At 35.3% G+C, this 20734-nt stretch overlaps 2 protein-coding genes across 2 annotated transcripts; one reads left to right on the top strand and one right to left on the bottom strand.

The window, feature by feature from the left end:
* The first annotated feature begins 5263 nt into the window (after positions 1-5263).
* On the top strand, positions 5264-7013 carry LOC131163756 (signaling peptide TAXIMIN 2). Its single transcript, XM_058120479.1, has 2 exons — positions 5264-5724; positions 6689-7013. Exons 1-2 carry the CDS (start codon positions 5627-5629, stop codon positions 6810-6812), a joined length of 222 nt encoding a protein of 73 aa, XP_057976462.1. The 5' UTR covers positions 5264-5626; the 3' UTR covers positions 6813-7013.
* Positions 7014-8940: 1927 nt separating this feature from the next.
* Positions 8941-13972, bottom strand: LOC131158134 (glutamate decarboxylase 4-like). Its single transcript, XM_058112774.1, has 6 exons — positions 13565-13972; positions 12958-13167; positions 12527-12741; positions 10685-10938; positions 10475-10527; positions 8941-9553 (listed from the first exon to the last, which is right to left on the bottom strand). The coding sequence occupies exons 1-6, from the start codon at positions 13862-13864 to the stop codon at positions 9035-9037; spliced, it is 1551 nt and encodes a 516-aa protein (XP_057968757.1). The 5' UTR covers positions 13865-13972; the 3' UTR covers positions 8941-9034.
* Between the last annotated feature and the right edge of the window lie 6762 nt (positions 13973-20734).

The following is a 20734-nucleotide window of genomic DNA, read 5'->3' as shown; positions in this document are numbered from 1 at the left end:
TAATTTATCCCTTTACCTGACAACTAAAAAGCCCCTCTATAATACTGGTCTTACACCTGTAGGAAACCTTGAGCAGTACCCTGAAAATGATAATTCTCAAAACAAAACTTCAATATTTATTCAAGTACATCATTTTCTTCAACTGTGGAAAGATCAAATTTCGAATAAAAAGTCTTACCTCAACTCGGGGATGAATTTCAACTTGCTTCCCCCAATGATCCGCTCTAGCAGATTTGGAGAGAACTTCGCCAAGAGCGTCGTGGTGGCCTCAGATCTTCGATCCAGCAACTAACGGGGCTGAAATCGAAGATAGAAGAGGGAAGAACCGTAGGGAGGAGAGAGAGAGGGTTGAGCGTCAAAATTCTGCCAAAAAAATTAAGTTTGGCCTTTTTATACACCTCATCGACAAGGTCAACAGACAATTCGTCAACGAACCCTACCCTTCGTCAATGAAATTTAGAGTCGCCCAAATATCCTCTCGGTATTTTCTCGTCGAGGAAACATACCCTCGTCGACGAGACCCTATGTTATCCTCGTCGACGAATCCCCTGTATTTGTCAACGAGTCCTTGATTCCTCAGTTATTACTTTCAAAGTAAAATTTCATTGACGAACGTGAAGCGTTCGTCGACGAAGTCTGCTGCCTCCTTCTGTTTCTATTTCCATTTCCATCCCTCTTTATTATTTATGTCACGCCCCGGACCCCAAAATGGGACCCAGAGGTGATAATGTAACCTAACCTATCCTTGTATCATACAAATCATCACAGATACAGTACAAAGGATGAGGGTCTGATCCCGTGGGATTCTCAGGCACCCTAAACACATCCAATCATAATCATATATGCAGCAGAAAAAGTCATTCTATATCAACATATGCAGTACCATACCAGAGTATATACAAGAGCAGAACATAGCTCTAACAAAACGTACAAACTGGGTGCCCAAATACAACTCAAAATGGCAACCCAACAAAACTACAGTCCTAACACTTATCCAAGCGCTAACGCAGTACACTGGCCACTACGCTCCCTACACCAGGACGCTAGTTCCGGTTACCCGAAGGACCTATAAAAATGTACGTACAGTAGGGGTAAGACATCTCTCAGTAAGGAAGAACACAGGTTATATCGGTGTGTGGCATTTGAGTGTTATCATGATACAACATACACGCAGTTAAATGCATTTCAGTACTAATTTACACAATACATACACACACACACATACGGCGGCCATTTATACGCAGCCCCATCACAATACATACACATTATCAGTAATCCTCAGTGTCGTCACACTCTTCAGCTCGAAGCCGGCCCGCGACATACGGCGTTGGCCCGTAGCCAACCCGCGAACACGGCGCCACCAGCACATAGCTAGTCCCTAACTCCCATGGCATCGTACCGACGCTAAACTGGTGGATCCACACCCTTCGGCCTGATCTGCCGGAATTGGCTCAGGCCCTCGGATATAGAACCGGACACTCTTACCTACATGGCAGGCGATAACACGCCCTCGGATATAGAGCCGGACACTCTCAGTACCTGGAACAATTTCAGAACTGCGTTCCTACTAGCATTTCAACATATCACACACACATTCATGCTCATATAACCAAACAAACCACACCCATTTGGTAATCTAAATCATGATTTTCCAAACAGATATAGTTTAAACAAGTCAAGGCACGGTCATCCCAATCACGCAGTATAAATCACACATATACTCGGTTTTCAACAAAACCCAGGATTCAGCCCGTCGCCCCCTTTTTTCCAAAACTGTAATAATGAAAAACTCATAGTTTTCCCTGTTAGATCACCCCAAATGAGTAGCCAAAACACACACAGGACCATGGACCACAGTTCCACCGAGTCTGATTTAAAAAATAACCAATATAAACATAGTTCCCCTTACCTTAACCCCGTAAGCAAATCGCGAACTCCAAGGTCCCTAAATAGTGAACCGAGTTTGAAAACCTACAAATCACAATACATAATATATTCACAAGACAATTACCTACAAATCTACCAGATCAAAATTGAAAACCGAGCCTTACCTCGATTTTACGTCGAAACCCAAAAATCTCCAAAATGAGATTCCGATCCGTAGAAGTTGTAGAAAATCTTTTCACGATCCTCGTGGTAGCTTCTGTTTTCTGATTCCGTCAACGATCGGCAAAGAATTCTAGAGAGAAGGAGTAGGGAGAGGTTTAGAGAGAGAGAGAGAGAGAGAGAGATTTGAGATTTCTTAATGAGGAAGCAAAGGAAATTTCCTTTTATAACCCTTTTACCCGACAATTTCCAATTTTTCCCCTCTCTTAATATTTAAACCCATTTTTCATATTTTGGGTTCTTACAATTTAAATACTATTATTTTTCGGGTCATTACAGTGGTGGTTTATATTATTTGTACTGCATTTACAGATTTAGTTATACATGATTATATAGAAATAGATTTTCAAAATATAGTAACTCATTTGCCACACACTAGTAATAGCATATTTCGTCTTAATGTGCGTGGTCTCATCCCATTAAATTAATATTTTTTACGTGATCCAGGTAGGCGAGCAGATCAGGTTCGCAGGTATAGGAGCTTCAGTACTGCTCTGTTAGTAGAGTGAGTATTTTTGAGAATATTTAGGTATAGCCCTAGCCCAGTTAAGGGTATTTTGGGAAACAATCATATATATATATATTGGGGAACATTTTAGCACTCTAGTATTGTATATATTTGTATATGGTTGTATTTATATTAATTTCGCTTCTCGCTGCTTAGATTGATGGTTTGGTTTAATCTAGTCTGGTATCAGAGCATTATAAATTTTATAGTATAAAAAAAAAAAAAAAAAAAACTGAGAAATGAATAGCAGGTCGTTACATTGCCGACATTCCCATTTAATTAATTAATTAATTTAAATATTTTTTTAAAAAAATTATTATTATTATTATTGTTATTATTTTTAAGCTATGTTTTAATTTTTTATTTTATTTTTTTTAAAAATTAAGTTTGAATTTCAAAAATTCATATGGGCCTCACATGACCTTGTGGGCCCCACACAACTTTGAGACTCAAGTGAGTCTTACGTAACTCCAATAGTCCTTATATGGTTTTATGAGCCTTACACAGTTTCGAGACTCATGTGGACCCCCACACAGTTTCGGAACTCATGTGGGTCCCACACGGTCTTATGGGCCCGCATAAGATACCTATATTATTATTATTTTATCATATATTTCTACAAATTAAGTCAATCAAAACATTATTTTATGTACTTATTTACGTATACAAACAATATCTACCCTATTTATCTTATGAAATTTCATTTTGACTAGACCGACCTCTAAGGAGCAACTGAACCGCAATGGTCTCTGAGCACTCGTTTAGACAAAGTCTTTATTAGACATCAAATATGAAATGAATGATCCTAACAGAGAAACACTTTCGTTTTGATACTAACTAAATGACCATTTTTCTACACTTTTTTTTTTTGGTTATTACATGACATTTGCTCGATTAATTTTTATTCATGGTAAAACACGGATTCAATTCAATAAAGCCCTAACAAAATACAATCATAAAATTGATCTCTTATGATTGTTTGTACAAACCGTCACTAATACTTTTGTCACTAAAAGCTAGTTTTTTTGTAGTACTTAGTACTGCAACTTGTTGTTAAACTAACAACAAGTTGCATATGAGAATATTTCTCATATAGCAGACAAAATTTACTATTAGTCCATTACCATCTATTTGATATATTATTATTAAGTTAATTTTTTTTTGGTAATATTTATTAGAAATTCTCGAATACTTAATTGACATTTCTAGTTTTTTCAAAATACTAAAATCGACTTTTCAAAAATTAGTTGGGTATTGGTTGTTGGGCTTTTGTGGAGCCTAGTTGTGTCTTAATTTGGATGACGACCCGACCTCTGTTTAATTAGAGATTTTTATCCTAAGGCTTAGTCCATGGAGCGAAGGCTTGGGCCGTGAGAATTTTTGGAGCCCATTCGGAACGGAACCCTAGGCGCAACATATAAAAAGGGTGCTTTTGGATGATTAGGGTTTGTGTGGTTGTATCCGCGAGAGAACGAGAGCGAGAGCATTGTATCGCCGCACTCTCTGTGCTTTCTTCCTGATAATATTGAAATTCCTGCAACTCCGTTGACGTAGGTAAAATTGTTGAACCACGTAAATATTGTCTTGTGCGTGTGATTGAATTTTTTCTTTGACGTTATTCTTTCTCTATTTGTTTCTCACAGGTTTCGGGAATTTGTTCGTATATTCCTAACATTGGTTGCCGTCAATTTCCATCCAATTATTATGTTATATTAATTAATTACATTTTACATATTTATCACTTTTTTATTGTATTTGCACAAAATGATAAAGGGTCATGTTGTATTTATATTATTTTATTTTAAATATTTCGGTGACTAGGTCACACATGCATGAGCCCCTTTTGGCTTGACCGGTTCCTCTTATGATTATTATAATTTTTTTATATTTTTTATTTTTTATTTTATGTTGAGATCCCACATCCCAATTCTATTTTTTTTTTTTGACAAAAAAAGATATTAATCTCCTCCAAAATTTAGTAAAAAAAATATTAATCATCTTGAAGCTTCAAAAATTTTAAAACCTCTTCTCATATTTCAAAAATTCAAAGGACTTTCATTGAAATTTATTAAAAAAATACAAATCTCTTTTCATATTTTGTAAAAAGATAAATCGTTTAAGGAAAGATTTGTATTTTTTTAGTAAATCTCACAGTGTGCTATTTTTAGAACTTTAAAAGAGGTTAATAAAATTTTCAAAATCTTAAAAAAAATTTCTATCTTTTTGTCATGCCTTAGGGTAGGTGAGTAACTTTTTTTAAAAAAATGTTTGACTATAAAAGGAAAATAAAAAAGCAAATAAAATAAATAGCAAATTCATGAACCCAAAATTAATTCTGCATATCATTAACATTTCACATTTCTCAACTTTTAATTATATTTGGATAAAATTTTATTTCTGACAATATTTTAAAATAAGAAAAAATATAACAAAAAATAAATTTTTTTCTTAATTTGAAAGACCTAAAAATTGGATTATACGACTTTTCCCACCATCCTTGCTCTATATTTTTTATTTTTTATTTTTTATTTTTGAAATCTCGTTTCAACAACCCTATGTAATAGTCTAAGAGAATAGGAGACCTTTTAATTTTAAAAGTCTCCTACTTTGTGATGTCGGCGGGTCAACTCCCATCGAAAGTCACCCCACCCACGCTTCCCCTCCGAGACGCGTTCCCCAACGGCGGCCGGCGGGCCGGTGGTGCGTTTTATATCCCCAAAATAGCCCCCATGTTTCAAGACCCTCTCCAAATTCTCGTGTGTAATTTTAGGGTTTCATTGGGGGCAGTTATGTTAACGCGCACATTTTAATGACCCAAATTCCACACCGCGTCCAAGTCGGTGCGCACGCCGCCTATATTAGCAACGGTTATTCCCTCCCTCTCTCTCTTCCCTGTCCGGCGAACTCTTCTTAATAATTCACAGTTTGATCCAAAAGAAGGGAATTCGGTTTTGTTAATTTTGTTTGGGGCGTGGGAAGGCGGAAGGGAGAAGAAGGAAAGTTTGGAAAAGGATGGCAGATTGCAAACCTTTGGGCTTCCTCATAGGCCTCCCCTTCGCTATTCTTGCTTTGGCTCTCTCTCTCGTTGGCGCGGTCGTCTGGATCATCGGGTATGTAAATGTTCCCCCTCATTTTTCATTCTGCTGGTTATTGTTTTAATGTTCTGATTTACAATCTGTTTGGTTGATGAGAAAAAATTAACAATGAAGGAAAGAAAAAGAACTTGAAACGATATGTTACATTTTGTATACGCTTAATTTGCTGTTTTTCTGTTCGGGAGAGGAAAAATTATGCTCTGTTAAATGGGAAACATTCTGTGTTTCATGTAATGGAAAATCAGAGTTCCAGATTTTGATTTTCTTTTTTCCTTTTTTCTTTTCCTTTGTTTTGTTTTCTTTACCAACCCAGCAGATGCAGCATTATGTTTTTCTTTCTTCCCTTCCTATAAATTAAATGAGATCTCTCTTTCTTCCTCCTTATCTGTTTGGTTTGAAAGAAAACCCAGTCTCCATGCCCACCAAATCGGATACAGATTTTATTTTCAAAATTTTAAAATTACTCAGACTTACTCCCCCTAATGATTTAAAGCGAGCATAATCTGTATATGTATATGAATAAATTGTAGAAGCAACACCCACATTTTCCATTGTTTGGAAAATCCTGAATGTAGGTAAACACTGCGTGCTAGATTCTGTGCTCTCAAATCTCCTGTTATATAGAGAAGATAAAAAGTTATCCCGATAATTAAGAATTCAAAGTTGAAATTAATTTATCAATTCAATTCCTTCTTATCTTTTAAAAAACTTACCTAGATTCAAATTTAAGCTTAAAATCTATTTATTAATTCAAAAATCAAAATCGATTCGTTAAATTACCCATATATGGTATTTTGAAAATATTGCTATTAAATGATTATATGTGTTTTTTTAGGAATGTGGAAAAGAATAATACTAATAATCAACGAATATATCTTTTTTTTTTCCTTAATTAATATAAAATTGAATATAGGGTTTGGATAAATACAGTTATATTATTAACTTTTCATTGTGTGTTGTTATTATAATATTTTGGCAGGTCGGTGTTGAGTTGCTTGTGCCCGTGTTGCATTTGCTGCACCGGACTGGCGAATGCGGCGATGAGCTTGGTGAAGCTTCCCGTGAAGATAATCAGATGGTTCATCGATCAGATTCCTTGCTAATTGGATTTTAGTTTTCCATTCGTGTTAGTTTTAGGTTGTCGCTGTATAATTCTTTTGTGTGTGTGTGTGTGTATGCATGCGTTTTCATTAAGTGTAACACATAGATTCATTAATTCGTTAATTAGATTTTTCATATTGTTTGAGAATAATCATAAACCATTAGCTATTATTTATACATAGCTTCTATTTCATTCTCTTGAACGATTTGATTGGGGTAAACGGCCCATCTGTGATATCTTTAGTTTATAAATGGGTCAATTTGAGCCTGACCCATTTAATAAATGGGTTAGGCGAGTTTGGATTGAGTACTTGCGGATCACCCATTTGCATTAAAAAATATATTTTATAGTTTTTATTTTTACTTTTGGGCTTTCATAAATAATATTTGACGGTTACAAGTTATAGAGCTAAATTTGTTGAAAATTTGAAGAGGAAAAAATGATACACAAAATAAGTGATAGATTATATTTGTATTAGCGTCGTTTTTATATTTTTAAACTGTATTTTCTCAAAAAAATAAAATGAAGAGATGTACTAGTTTTAAAATTTTAAGTTTTTTGTTAAGATATTAATGAATAAAATAAATGGCTAAATGAGTGTTGTCTTTGAAAAAAAATTAAGTGAATTTTGGTGAAACGTTAGAGAAAGAAGTTTAAAAAAGTAAATTATATTTTTAAGTGGGTGCTTAACGCATACCCATTTAATAAATGGGAGGGTTCGAATTTATAATTTATTTATTCATTAATAAATGGGTCAATCTGAATCCAAACCCAAACCTAAATCCGTTTAATGTTCAACCGTTTATGACCCACTAAAATCTGACCTATAAACCCGTTTTGTCACCCTACCTTTGCCTAACCTACATATTACAATATGCGAATCCTAAAAGAGAAGTACGAGCTAATTACAATGATATATCAACCGAAATAAAATAATTCATGAAATGGGAAGGTAAAGCAATGAGGTCAGTTTCCTAATTAGCTCCTGGGAGGCTTTTGGGCATTTACAAGTGATAATGAACCAGGTTACTTCCTCAATCAATCAAGGACCTCTCTCTCTCCCCAAAACATATTAATATCTCTTGGGGATTGGTGAACTTTGTTTTGTGATTTATTTGAAAATTACATAAATATTCTTGAAGTTTGATAAAAAAAAAAGTGAGTGGGACCAATCTAGATGAGGTTTGATTTTTAAGATCCTTATATTTCTACTTGCAATTTGATTTTTATGACACTTATGTCACTTCCTAAACTAATAATTTTACTTAATATTAGAATAAATTTTTGTTCCTTTGTCAAAACTTAGTGGAGATCGACCTATTAAAAATTTTTAAACCTAAGAGAAAGATTTGCATCTTTTCTCTAAACTTCGTGAAATGTTTGCTAATTTGTAAAACCTTATTGGAGCTTAGTGTCTTCTCTTCTCTTTTCTGACCCAACACCAAAGACTATTAAAAATTATGTCAATAGTCTATTTTTCCGCCAAAATAATGATATTTCATAATTAAGTCACATAAATAAATCCTTTCTATTTTTTCCTTCCCAAAACAAATCCTAATCAGGTCTCTCTATCTTCACTTCTACCTTTGTGGACGTTAATTATTGGCCCTGATTGTCACTGTGATTGCCTCTTCCTTATCCTCTATGATTTAACCTACTACTAACCTACATCTCCTCTCCTTTGTACAAATCTCCATATATTTTCTATTTGGTTTTAAAATTAGAAGTCCCTATTTAACACAATAGTTTATCATCCACCCTTCATTTTCAGAACCTTACAACTGCGACAAGTGATAATGATGGTGACAATGATACTTATGTGCATAATGGTAAAGATGGATGAATTTCACTAGACTTGTTTTGGAAAGAAAAAAATTAATTAAGATTTACTTATGTGATCTAATAATGAGAATCATTATTTGATTCATTTAATTTATAAATGACACAATACACTAGATCTACCTTATAATTAACTTTTCAAATACGCCACAGGTCTTCAAGCCCTAATCGAGACCAACTAGTAACAGCTAAATGAGTTGTATGGGTGCCTCCGAATTTTTAATTAATATTAATTTTTATATGTACAAATTAATATATATTTATAGACTACATATCACATCACATGCTAATTTATAAATAAATTCACAATAGTTAATTAATTAAAGTTGAAAAATGTATATATAGAAATCATCAATACCATATATGTTATGGAAACAATTAATTTTAACAAACACCTTTGGTTTTACCACCCCCAACCGGCAACTCCCGAGAAACAACAGTTTCAGGTCCATTGTCTTGCTTCCAACGCACCGAGGTGGCCGGAATGTGCAGGGATCCGCCGCGAGCGTCTCCCTCTCCGGCGCTGGACTGAACCTCCATGGTAAGCGTTATCCGCGGCGGAACAGCCGGGGCGGAGGTGAGCTCACGCAGAGAAATTTCGACGTGAGAAAGCAAGTTGTCGACGAGCTGGCGGCCAAAGTCCTCGCGCACCACGACGCGGAGGACGGTGAGGTGGTCGGCATGGGGGGGCATGGTGTAGGCGGGGACGACCCAGCCGTAGTGCCTCAAAGCTTTGGAGAGAGCAAAGGGGAGGTTTCTGTTGCTCCTGTCCTTGAAGGCGAAGGCCACAAGGGGTATCCCATAATTCTCCTTTGATATTATGTCGAATCGGCCCGTTCTCTCTAATCCTTCTCGAAGTATTCTTACACTTCCCATGCAGTTGCTGATCACCCTCTTGTATCCCTGCAGCAAGCTTATTTAACTAGATTAATGTAATAAGTTGGATTAGCCTAATCGAATCTCTAGAAACCTAATCGATTCGTTCCCTTCTGATTCGGTTAGTCGGTTTAGTTATCCAATTCGAACCGATTTTCAAATTATTATAATTTTTGAAAAGAAAAATGAAATATTTTACTTGTTTTTTTAATTTAGTGTGTAATTTATTGGCATTGCGCAAGCTAAACACAACCTTAATTTATTTGCCATTATCAGAGTATGAATCGATAGTGATGTGGTATCATATGACTTATCATAATTTGAATTTAGATGGATCTGGGCAAAATTTAATTGATCGAATTATATTAAATTTTGTCCAAATTCACATTAATTTGAATTTAAAATCTCTAGAAACATAGGATGACAGTGCAAAAGTGTACATATGGTATATTTGGCCAAACTAACTCGATAATTTTATCCTATATAAAAGATAACTTACATAATTATATTTCAAACCATCCTTATAAGTTCAAGATTTTCTATATACACATTCGATATGGGGCTATGACACTAACCCATTTTCTATCTTAGACTCTTTTCAACCTTCCACAGAAATTTTTCGACACTTTCAACAAAAAAGTTTCAATTTTTAGCCATTAAAATGTCTTATAAGAAACAGGAATATATACACTATAAATAGGCTTTGTATATATATATTGTAATTTGTTATCTATTATAAAGTTAAAACATTATAAATTAATAAAAATATTTACATTGGTGCTTGGTTTATGATAACATAATTTTTAATTCATCAAAACTTTGAATTACTTATACGTTTTGGGTTTAGAAGAAGAGACATTTGATTGGCTAAAATTAACAGTAGATTTTAGAAAAGAAAATTGGTCCAATTAAGTGAGTGGGAGCGAGAAATTTGAAGTTGCACTTTACCTCAAAGCCCATGCGCAGGAATTGATAATACTGTGCAATAATTTGGCTTGACCCTGCACGTAAAAAATTTTCAAAAAGAAAAAACTAAAAAGTATAGACCATATTTAACACTGCAAATCAACTATGTCACTATCGCCATTGTCATGATTTGAAGCAACAGACATGAATGGCATGTATGTGAGAAAAAGAAAGATAAACGTATATACGTACCTTTGGAGAAGTTGAGGGTGAAGGTGGGTTGATCAGCTCCAAGGTAATTGATATGGAAGATGAGTTCCTCCGGCAAGTCATCCTTGCTCCGCCAGATGTTCCACCCTACTCCGGCGTAAACCAGCCCATACTTGTGCCCACTCACGTTTATGCTCTTCACCAACGGCAGCCGGAAATCCCACTCCAGCTCTGGGTGTACGAATGGCGCCACGAACCCCCCGCTCGCCGCGTCTACATGGATTGGAGTCTCCCACCTATTTAATTAAATATATTTATAGTGATATACATCATCAATTACAATAATTCTATTTTATAAAACGGTGTTCGCACTTATGCTTTTCGAATTTTAGATTTAAATTGATAAAGACATGTACGTCTATGAAGGTTTAATATGTGGAAAAAATTATATGAAAATCGGGACGTCACACTTTAATTTTTAAAATATGCAGAAAGTTGATCTTACATTCATTAATATCGTATATAAATATATATATATATATATATATATATATATAGAGGGGATGCATTTTCAATATTTTTAGAATTTAAAAAATAGATACACGGACACGTGAAACTGTAAGTCCTTTGTATAAGTTTCACAAAACCATCCAAGGAAATTAAAGAAGTGATGTGTTGTGGCAAATGAATGAAGAGCTAGATAAAATTATGACTCAATAACGTGTTGTTTGGACCATTCAATGTGTTTACTAGAAATTCATTCTAATTCTTAACAATTAATAGAGATTAGATCCTAGAATAAGGAGGGATATTGATTCCGAACTAAAAGTAACTACTCGAGAATTTAGGAGTTTAAGAGAAAAGTAATGAAGGCTGTGAAGAAAGGAAGTGTTAGCATTGAACTAGATATCTTAGAGAAACCTTCATTTGTTCAAGATATATACCCCACATTAACCCATCCAATTGCACCTTAATTTTGATATTGGATCATTTGTACTCCTAATCTCTAATATTGCTTCTACATATACAATGTATTAATTTGATGCAATTATGCAAAAAATGCTCTCAAAATTATGTCCAAAATATATTTATTTCACTAGATGAGGTAAAAGGTCTCATCCAAACAATGATTATACATAGTGATTACTAGGACTAAGAAAGATCTTGCCCAAACAATGACTATGCATAGTACGTGATTACTAGGACTAAGGAATTGGGTCATAGCCACCTCTAGCCTACTCCATGTAAAACGTACACTAAAGACGTCTTTTATCAAATTGAAGGAGCATGCAGACATATTACATACAAATATATGTTATACCGAAAATACCGTACCTAGAGGCAAGGAAGGGGTAGCAGAATATAGATGTTGTAAGAAAATTGATTGGCCACTATAGTAACTAATTACAAATACTTGTTGATCATATATATAATTATAGAAACTTACAAATTCACTAGGTATGTAATCATTTTCACCTATCTAGATTTTTTATTCCATGTTTTATTTTATCCGCCACCTAAATTTGATTGACTAAATAAAGTATCAAAAGGAACTCCCCAAAGCCACCATCGACACTACGACCCTTTTAACCACGTTTTCTTTTAGTTTGTAATTATAGGTTGTCTAGGAAGAGAACAAATTAAGTTTCCAAGGCCAACCTTTTCCTCACTTTATACATTCCCTAGTCTCTAATTCAAATTTGGAACTAATGTACAATATATAAAGAAGACTTAACATGGAATGATGACTAATTCCATTGCCTAGATGTTCAACCAAGTCCATTAAATCTTTCAAGAGACCAAGCATAATACAGTTGAGTGCACCTAGAATCTATGATGTCAACAAAAGGGGAAACAAAATAGGTAGGGACAATGTAAACTCACCCGGTTCTTTTGTTCTTTTCGAGGAGGAGATCATTCAACAACTTGACATCTTCAAATTCTCCCGTGAAGGTGGAACCCAAGATAGCAGCAACACAAATTGTGTTCTCATCCACCATCTCCACTGCTTTCACAGGGTCCATCACATAGTACCCTTCCCTCAGCTTCACCTCTTTCAACTCTACATCAAAGTACCTTGCAAATTTCTCCCAGCAAACCTATACGTAAAAGTCCATTGGATTTAAACTATGTACAATGGGACGTTGCCTATTTTCCATTATCCCACCTCACACTCTTTCTCAACCTTTTTCAAGATTTGAATCCAAAAATTTTAATATATACAAACGTGTGAAACAACCTTAACTCTTGGATGCTTCTCAAAGGGAAATGCAGGCAAATGGCAAGTGAAGTGGAAATGATGAGAATGAACATGCCTGAACATTGGCGCCAGTAACAATGTTGGGATTGTCAAAGGGTTTGCCCTGTGCCTTTCTTTTGTTTTGCCATTTTTTCTTGAACGCCAATCCTGCCAACATTATGGCTTCCGATGATCCCACTGTTCCCACCCCCACGGCTGATTGCTTCGTCTCGCTCGTGCTCAATGGGGCGTTAAATAGATTTGCAATTATATTCACGCACCGATTCTGAAACATAAATAATTAATTTTAAACTATGCATAACTGCTAAACATTTGGAAAAATAAAATACTAAGTAATAAATGATATTATATCGTGCTTGGTTCTGAAAAAAAAAAACAAATTAAAAAACAGAAGTTACAAATTCAAATTTTTATTTCACTTAAAGTCATTTAGTTTGATTCTTCACATAATAAAAGAATAAGAATCACCTAAGAATTTTATAAAGCTATGACCAACTTGATCACTTAATTGCTTGGTACTCCAAGAATAAACATGATTTTGTGATGTGTATGTATTTAACTAAATTGAGTAATTTTCTTACGTAAAGTAAAACTATATCAGATCCAATGCATACACTCAGTGAACCTGATATTTTCTGGATCGGGAGAGAGCCTAGGGGTACCTGAAGCTCGGTGGTGAGGGGATACTCATCCATGTCGACATAATTTTTGTTGAGGGATTGGAGGATGAGGTGGTCGCACTCGGGCTCCATCCAGGTGGTGACAAAGGAAGCCAAGTTCAGCCTGGGGTTCCCATCCAGCAGCAGCTCGTCGTGGACTATCTGGTAAGCGACTTCCTTCGGGATTGATTTCTCCCCCATCCTGTACCTGGGAAGAGCATCCTGGACGTATCTGGAAGCAAAGACGGAGCTAACCAAATGGGTTGATATTTCTTCTTCCCCCTTCACCTCTGATAGCACCATCTTACCTCTATGTCAACTAGCTGTCTAGCTTGCAAGGATCGGGGTTCACATATATTTGTAAGTAAATGTGGAGCTAAGGGTGGGGTTGCTGAGGGGGTGAGTTAACCCAAACGATAAAGCAACGAGCAAGCCGTCATATCTGGGTCTGGCTTTATGAGATTGTACAGCACGGGACATTTAATTACTTGCCGCCTCAGCCATTACAATTAGTCCTATCAACATGACTCCTGCGCCCAGTGTGGCTTTCTACTTTCCTTCACGACTGCTCCATTTTATTATTCCTTTCTTCTCTTTCAACCCACTGCTAGCTGCCTATACGTATGTGCTATTTATCCAATTCCGCCTTTATGCATATTTATGTATATGTCAATTAGAGAAATCTAATTTTCCATTCATTACTAACTAGCTAGGCACCAAAAGGGTAATTTACTTTGCCTAAATACAAAAACATGCAACAATATACTAAAAACATAAAAAGCATACACTTATTACTCCCCCTTAAGATGGACTATATATGTTCACTAGTTTCATCTTGCCAATCAAATGGTTAAATTGGTACAACTCCAGAGCCTTGGTCAGAGTATCTACTATCTGATCACTTAATCTTACATAAAATAGTGTGATAACTCCATCTTGCAATTTTTCCCTTACAATATGGCAATCCAATTCGATATGTTTAGTCTTTTCATGATAAACTGAATTGAAAGAAATATGAATCGCAACTTGATTGTCACAATACATCAAAGCTAGATGATGAGACTTAATACCAAAATCTGATAACAAGTTATTCAACCAGATTACTTCACAAATAGAAGCTACCATAGCCCTATATTCTGATTCAGCTGAAGATCTAGAAATAGTATGTTGCTTCTTGGACTTCCAACTAATTAAGTTGTCACTCAGAAATACTACAAAACCAGTAACAGACCTCTTGGTATCTGGGCAAGCTGCCCAAGCTGCCCAATCCGAATTTGTATAAACCTTCAGTTGAAAATCATCTAAGACAGTAGAGAAAATTAAACCCAAACCTACTATACTTTTAATATACTACACTACTCTATAAGCTGCAACCATATGGGGTGTTCTAGGTTTACTCATGAATTAACTTAACATTTAGACTAGAAAAAGTAATGTTTGGCCTTGTTATAGTCAAATATATCAATCTTCCAACCAACCTTTTGTATTGAGAGGGATCTTCTAATTCATCACCATCACTAGAATTAAGAACTAGATTATGATCCATTGGAGAATTAGCTGGTTTACAGCCAAGTAAACCACAATCCTCAATAATCTCTAATGAATACTTCCTTTGACACAAGTGAATTCCTTTAGAAGACCTAGCAACTTCTAGACCCAAGAAATATTTCAAAGGGCCTAAAAATTTTAACTTGAAATGATTATTCAAATATGTCTTCAAAGAGTCCATAGCATTGACATCATTGCTAACAATTAAAATATCATCAACATAGACTAAAAGCATGATAATAGATGCTCCTTCAATCTTAGAAAAAAGAGAATAATTTGATTTTGATTGAGTAAAACCAGCAGCAGTCAAAGTGTGATACCTCGTGGAAGAAAGACTTAAAAAGGATTTGATGTTACTACTCATATCAATAAGGTGCACCTTTCTTTTCATGAGCCTTCTTATAAGAACTCCACGATTAAGCGTGCTTAGCTTGGAGTAATCTTGGGATGGGTGACATTTTGGGCAGTTTTCTTAGAAAGTGTATGAGTGAGGACAAAACACACTGAAAAGGATACATGTTGGTTTGTAGGGTTAGTCATTAGTCCGATAAGGCACGCTCCCTGTTGTGTGGTCCAGGTAGAGGAGAAGAGACGCAGTTCTAACTGGCAGACCCAGGTTGGGGTGTTACAAAATGGTATCAAAGCCATTACCCAGCCAGAAGTGTGATGAGACTCAGACCACCTGGGTTTAAAAATGTAGGTTCACAACGAGGACGTTGCATTCTATAAATGGAGGAGAATGTGATACCTCGTGGAAGAAAGGATTAAAAAGGATTTGATGTTACTACCTATATCAACAAGGCGTACCTTTCTTTTCGGGAGCCTTCCCATAAGAACTTCACGGTTAAGCGTACTTGGCTTAGAGTAATCTTGGGATGGGTGACCTTCTGGGAAGTTTTCCTAGGAAGTGTATGAGTGAGGACAAAACACACTGAAAAAGACATGTGTTGGTATGTGGGGCCAGTCATTAGTCCGATAAGGCCCACCCTCTGTTGTCTGGTCCAAGTGGAGGAGGAGAGACACAGTGCTCCCTAACAGACTCAAGTTGGGGCGTTACACAAAGTGGTAGAAAATTTAGCAAACCATTGTCTTGAAACTTGTTTTAAACCATATAATGACTTTTTAAGCTTACAAACCATATAATGACTTTTTAAGCTTACAAACCATATTAGTCTCCCCCTTGCTGTCAAAACCAAGTGGCAGGGCCATATAAACATCTTCATGAAGGTCACCATGCAGGAAAGCATTATTCACATCCATTTGAATAATGTGTCAGTTCTTGATAGCAACAAATGAAAGAAAAAGTCTAATTGTTGTGAGTTTGGCTATAGGACTAAAAGTCTCATGATAGTCAAAGCCCCTTAACTGAGTGTACCCTTTAGCAACAAGTCGAGCTTTACATCTTTCTACACTGCCATATGAATTAAACTTCAACTTACAAATCCATATGCAACCTATTGGATGTTTGCCAGCATGTAAAGGAGCTAAATCCCATGTTTTATTCTGCTATAAAGCTAAAATTTCTTCTTGCATGGCAATCCTCCATTCAGAGTAAGAAATGGTTTGGGAAAAAGTATTAGGTTCAAGAATGATAGAAGAGGCCAGAACAAAAAGCTTATGAGAATCAGATAATTTCTCATAAGACAAGTAGGAATTGAGAGGATAAGGAGTATGCGGAGATGAGAACCTAGTAGCTTGTAGATGAGAGAAACTAGGAAATTGTAACATGGCTTGTTGACAGTGATAATACTGAAGATATGTAAGAGGACACCTTACTCGAGTTGATCTTCTAGAAGGATCAACATAAGGAAGTGAAACAAAATTATTTTCTAAATGTGAAACTGAATCAGAATTAGAAGATGATGCAGGAAATTCAGAATCTGAAGTAGATGTGGGTAAAGAAATAAAGGAAAGATTCTAAGAAAAAGAAATATATGAAGATTGAAATGGTGTTGATGAAAAATTGTCAAAAGGAAACACATCTTCATGGAATACCACATCCCTAGAACTGTAGCAAACCAGAGTTTCTAGATTTAACTATTTATAACCCTTAACACCAGAGGGATAACCTACAAAAACTGATTTCACTGCTCTAGGAGAGAATTTAGATCGATTATAAGAAAGTGTGGAACCAAAACACAAGAATCCAAACACTTTTAGATGAGAATAAGAAGGAGGCTTATTGAAATGACATGCTTATATACTCATATATTATAAGTAAAATAAATAAAACAGTCAACCCGAACCCGTGAGTAACGGGGACACCTGTTAATCACAGCAAAAACCTAAGCAGCAGTAAATATAAATCACATTCTCAAAACCATAGAATACATAATATCAGAGTTAACTACATTCCCAAATATCTATGTTTATATACAGTCTCCCAAAAATACCAAAATAAACCTAGGGTCTCACAACAAAATCTCCAGATCCTAAATCAGAACTTACCCTTCTAGCAAGGAAGATCAACTCACTCAGCGGCAGCCCTGTCCTGCTAGTCTCTCCGAGTTTCCTGAAAAATCATTTAATATGCGGGGTGAGACACCTCTTAGTAAAGGCAGATAAATTAAAATCAGTTGTGTGGCAACATGAATATTTAATGTTGTAATACATATACCATACATTTCACATACCATAAACATAAATCATAATGTGATTAGATAAACATATAATTTCATACTTTCAAGTAATCGTACTAATCATGTGTTATTTGATATAATTTATAATACTGAAAACTACTCAGGATGAATAGATAGTTGATGTCATGTATTACCCCGTATGACGGGTTGTGTAGCCCGAAGGCGGGACCCGACAATGGCTAGCCTACCACTGTCGAGTTAAAAATGTCTATAAGTACGATGGACCCGCCACACCCTAGTCCGGACTAACAGGTGGACGTCTACACTCTACACTGAAAGTCACATCGATTATCTATCTTCCATCCCCTCGTGGGGTGGTTAGCACCAATCTGATCATAGATATCTAATCTATAAGTTACGGTACTGTGCTCCTGAAACTGAATGAAATTAACATCCGGGTTCTGATAACATATAGTATATAATCATATACTGTTTATCACAAATCAAATAATAGCATTTTCTAAATCTTACATTAACATAATAATTACGGCCTTGTGCCGAAACCATGAATAAATATAGCCTCACGCCGAATAACAAGAGTAAATAGGGCCTCGAGCCAAACATCAATTAGGGCCTTGCACCGAACATATCATATATTCTAAAATCATAATTTACTGTATTTATCATGTTATTCCTGAAAATATCTATCAACATGCTTTATATTGTAAATCTAACTTGACATAGTATAATATACACATAAAATAATATTCATGCCACACGAATTGAATGAAACTATATATTTTGTTATGAAAACACATTTCCTGTACAATTACAGTATTTTCTCAAACTTACATTTTCTCAGTTATACTCATATATAATCACATGCTTTCTGAAAATTATCCTATTATTAAATAATAGTACTTTCAATGAAAAATAATTGTTTTAATTTATCCCCTTACCTGGCAATTGAAAAGCCCCTCTATAATACTGGTCTTACACTAGTAGGAAACCCTAAGTAGTACCCTGAAATTGATAATTCCCAGAACTAAACTTCAGTATTTATTCAAGTACATCATTTTCTTCAACTGTGGAAAGATAAAATTTCGAATAAAAAACCTTACTTCAACTCAGGGATGAATTCCAACTTACTTCCACCAACGATCAGCTCCGTCAGATTTGAAGAGAACTTCCCCATGAGCGTCGTGGTGGCCTCAGATCATCGATCCGGTAAATGATGGAGCCGAAATCGAAGAGAAAGGAGAGAAAAATTGTAGGGAGAAAGAGTGTGTGATTTTTTCTAAGTTTTTGAGTTAAAAATTCGAGTTTTACTATTTATAGGGCCGGATTCATCAACAAGACACATCACCTCATCAACGAGTCCTGTAGAAAGTTCATCGACGAACCTGTATCTTCGTTAACGAATTTCAGACTTCCAAAAAAATCCTCTTTCGATATCTTCTCGTTGACGAATCCCCTGTGTTCGTCGACGAGGACCTGACTAATTTTCTTGGTTATTTCTCCTAAAATGCAATGTCGTCGACAAACGCTTTCTGTTTCTGTTTCCATTTCCCTTCCTCTCTATTTAAATACCATTTTTATTATTCAGGTCATTACACTTATTATATAAGAGTTCAAAAGGACTCTTATTAAAAAGAACAAGACTTGGCATTCTGTTAATGAGATAGACAGCTATAAGCACACTATCTCCCCAAAAACAAGTAGGAACTTTAGCATGAAAGAGCAATGATCGCGCTACATTAAGTATATGTTGGTGTTTCCTCTCCACAACATAATTTTGTTGTGGTGTAGCAACACAACTTAACTTATGAATAACCCTTTTGGAAGCAAAGAAAGATTTTAAAGCAAATTCAAGTCCATTATCAGACCTGAGAATTCTGATTTTAGCAGAAAACTAAGTTTCAATATGAACAAAAAAAAAATTGTAATAGAGAACCAATTTCTGGTTTTTATTTCATTAGGTAAATCCAAGTAGTTCTTGAAAAATCATCTACTATGGCGAGAAATTACCTAAATCCATCTTTTTTTGGAATTGACATAGGTCCCCATATATCACAATGAACTAATGAAAAGGAACAATAGATTTATTATTGCTAACAGGAAAGGGCAATCGTTTTTTCTTAGCAATAGGACAAGTAGTACATGTGGCAAATTTAGAAGACAAATGAGGAATTTGTTTATTCAAAAGCTGTAATCTAGAAAAATAGGGGTGTCCTAATCTAAAACGCCATAATGCTACATCAGATTGAACAAAAACACAAGTAATAGAAGAATCACTGTGTTAGTCAGTAGAAGAATTGGAAGTAGTCAATCTATACAGGCCATCCTACAATTCACCGGTCCCAATCATCTTCCAAGTGGCTAGTTCCTACAAAAAACACTTGTCAGCTTGAACAATTAAGCGACAATTCAAGGAAGAAGTAATCTTGCTGACTGAAATCAAATTGAATGAAAAAGTAGGAAAATAAAGCACATTTGTTAAGATGAGAGTGGGACTGAGAATAATGTCACCAATATGTGTGACATTAGCACAAGTACGTACCATTCGGTAGTTTGACTGAATATGACACTGTAGTTGGTGGTTTAGTATATAGACTTGGAGAATGAACCATGTGATCTAAAGCACCACTGTCAATAATCCAAGAATATGGAGTCAAAGAATGTGTAGTAAGACAAAATGAAGTGATATTACCTGGAAAATTAGGTAACAAAGTCATATTGGCTGAAGGAATATCAATGGAAGATGACTATGGCTTGAGGAGAGCCAGCAATTGTTGATATTGCTTTGTAATGAGGGACATATGAGTGGAGGAATTATCGTCAACCACAGAGGTTTGTTGAATTATATTTATAGAAGCAGATCCAATTTTGGTTCTGTCCTTGAACTTATAGCTAGTTAGGAGGATATCCATGCAACTTGTAACACTTATCAACAACGTGTCCAGCAATACCACAATGAATGCAAAGAAATCTTGAACGTGTATTTCCTTTAAAAATCTTAAAAGAATTCTTAGATTTTGTTGCTAAA

Source organism: Malania oleifera, chromosome 1 (genome assembly GCF_029873635.1).
Source record: "Malania oleifera isolate guangnan ecotype guangnan chromosome 1, ASM2987363v1, whole genome shotgun sequence".
NCBI lineage: Eukaryota > Viridiplantae > Streptophyta > Magnoliopsida > Santalales > Ximeniaceae > Malania > Malania oleifera.
Note: the sequence above shows the minus strand (reverse complement) of the source record. Positions and strands in the feature narration are given on the sequence as shown.

Coding starts and splice junctions, on each gene's coding strand:
- LOC131163756 (XM_058120479.1), top strand. CDS start 5,627: ATGGCAGATTGCAAACCTTTGGGCTTCCTCATAGGCCTCCCCTTCGCT. Junction 5,725..6,688: donor GCGGTCGTCTGGATCATCGG/GTATGTAAATGT, acceptor ATATTTTGGCAG/GTCGGTGTTGAGTTGCTTGT.
- LOC131158134 (XM_058112774.1), bottom strand. CDS start 13,864: ATGGTGCTATCAGAGGTGAAGGGGGAAGAAGAAATATCAACCCATTTG. Junction 10,939..12,526: donor GAAAAGAACAAAAGAACCGG/GTGAGTTTACAT, acceptor TTAATTAAATAG/GTGGGAGACTCCAATCCATG. Junction 10,528..10,684: donor CACCCTCAACTTCTCCAAAG/GTACGTATATAC, acceptor TTTTACGTGCAG/GGTCAAGCCAAATTATTGCA.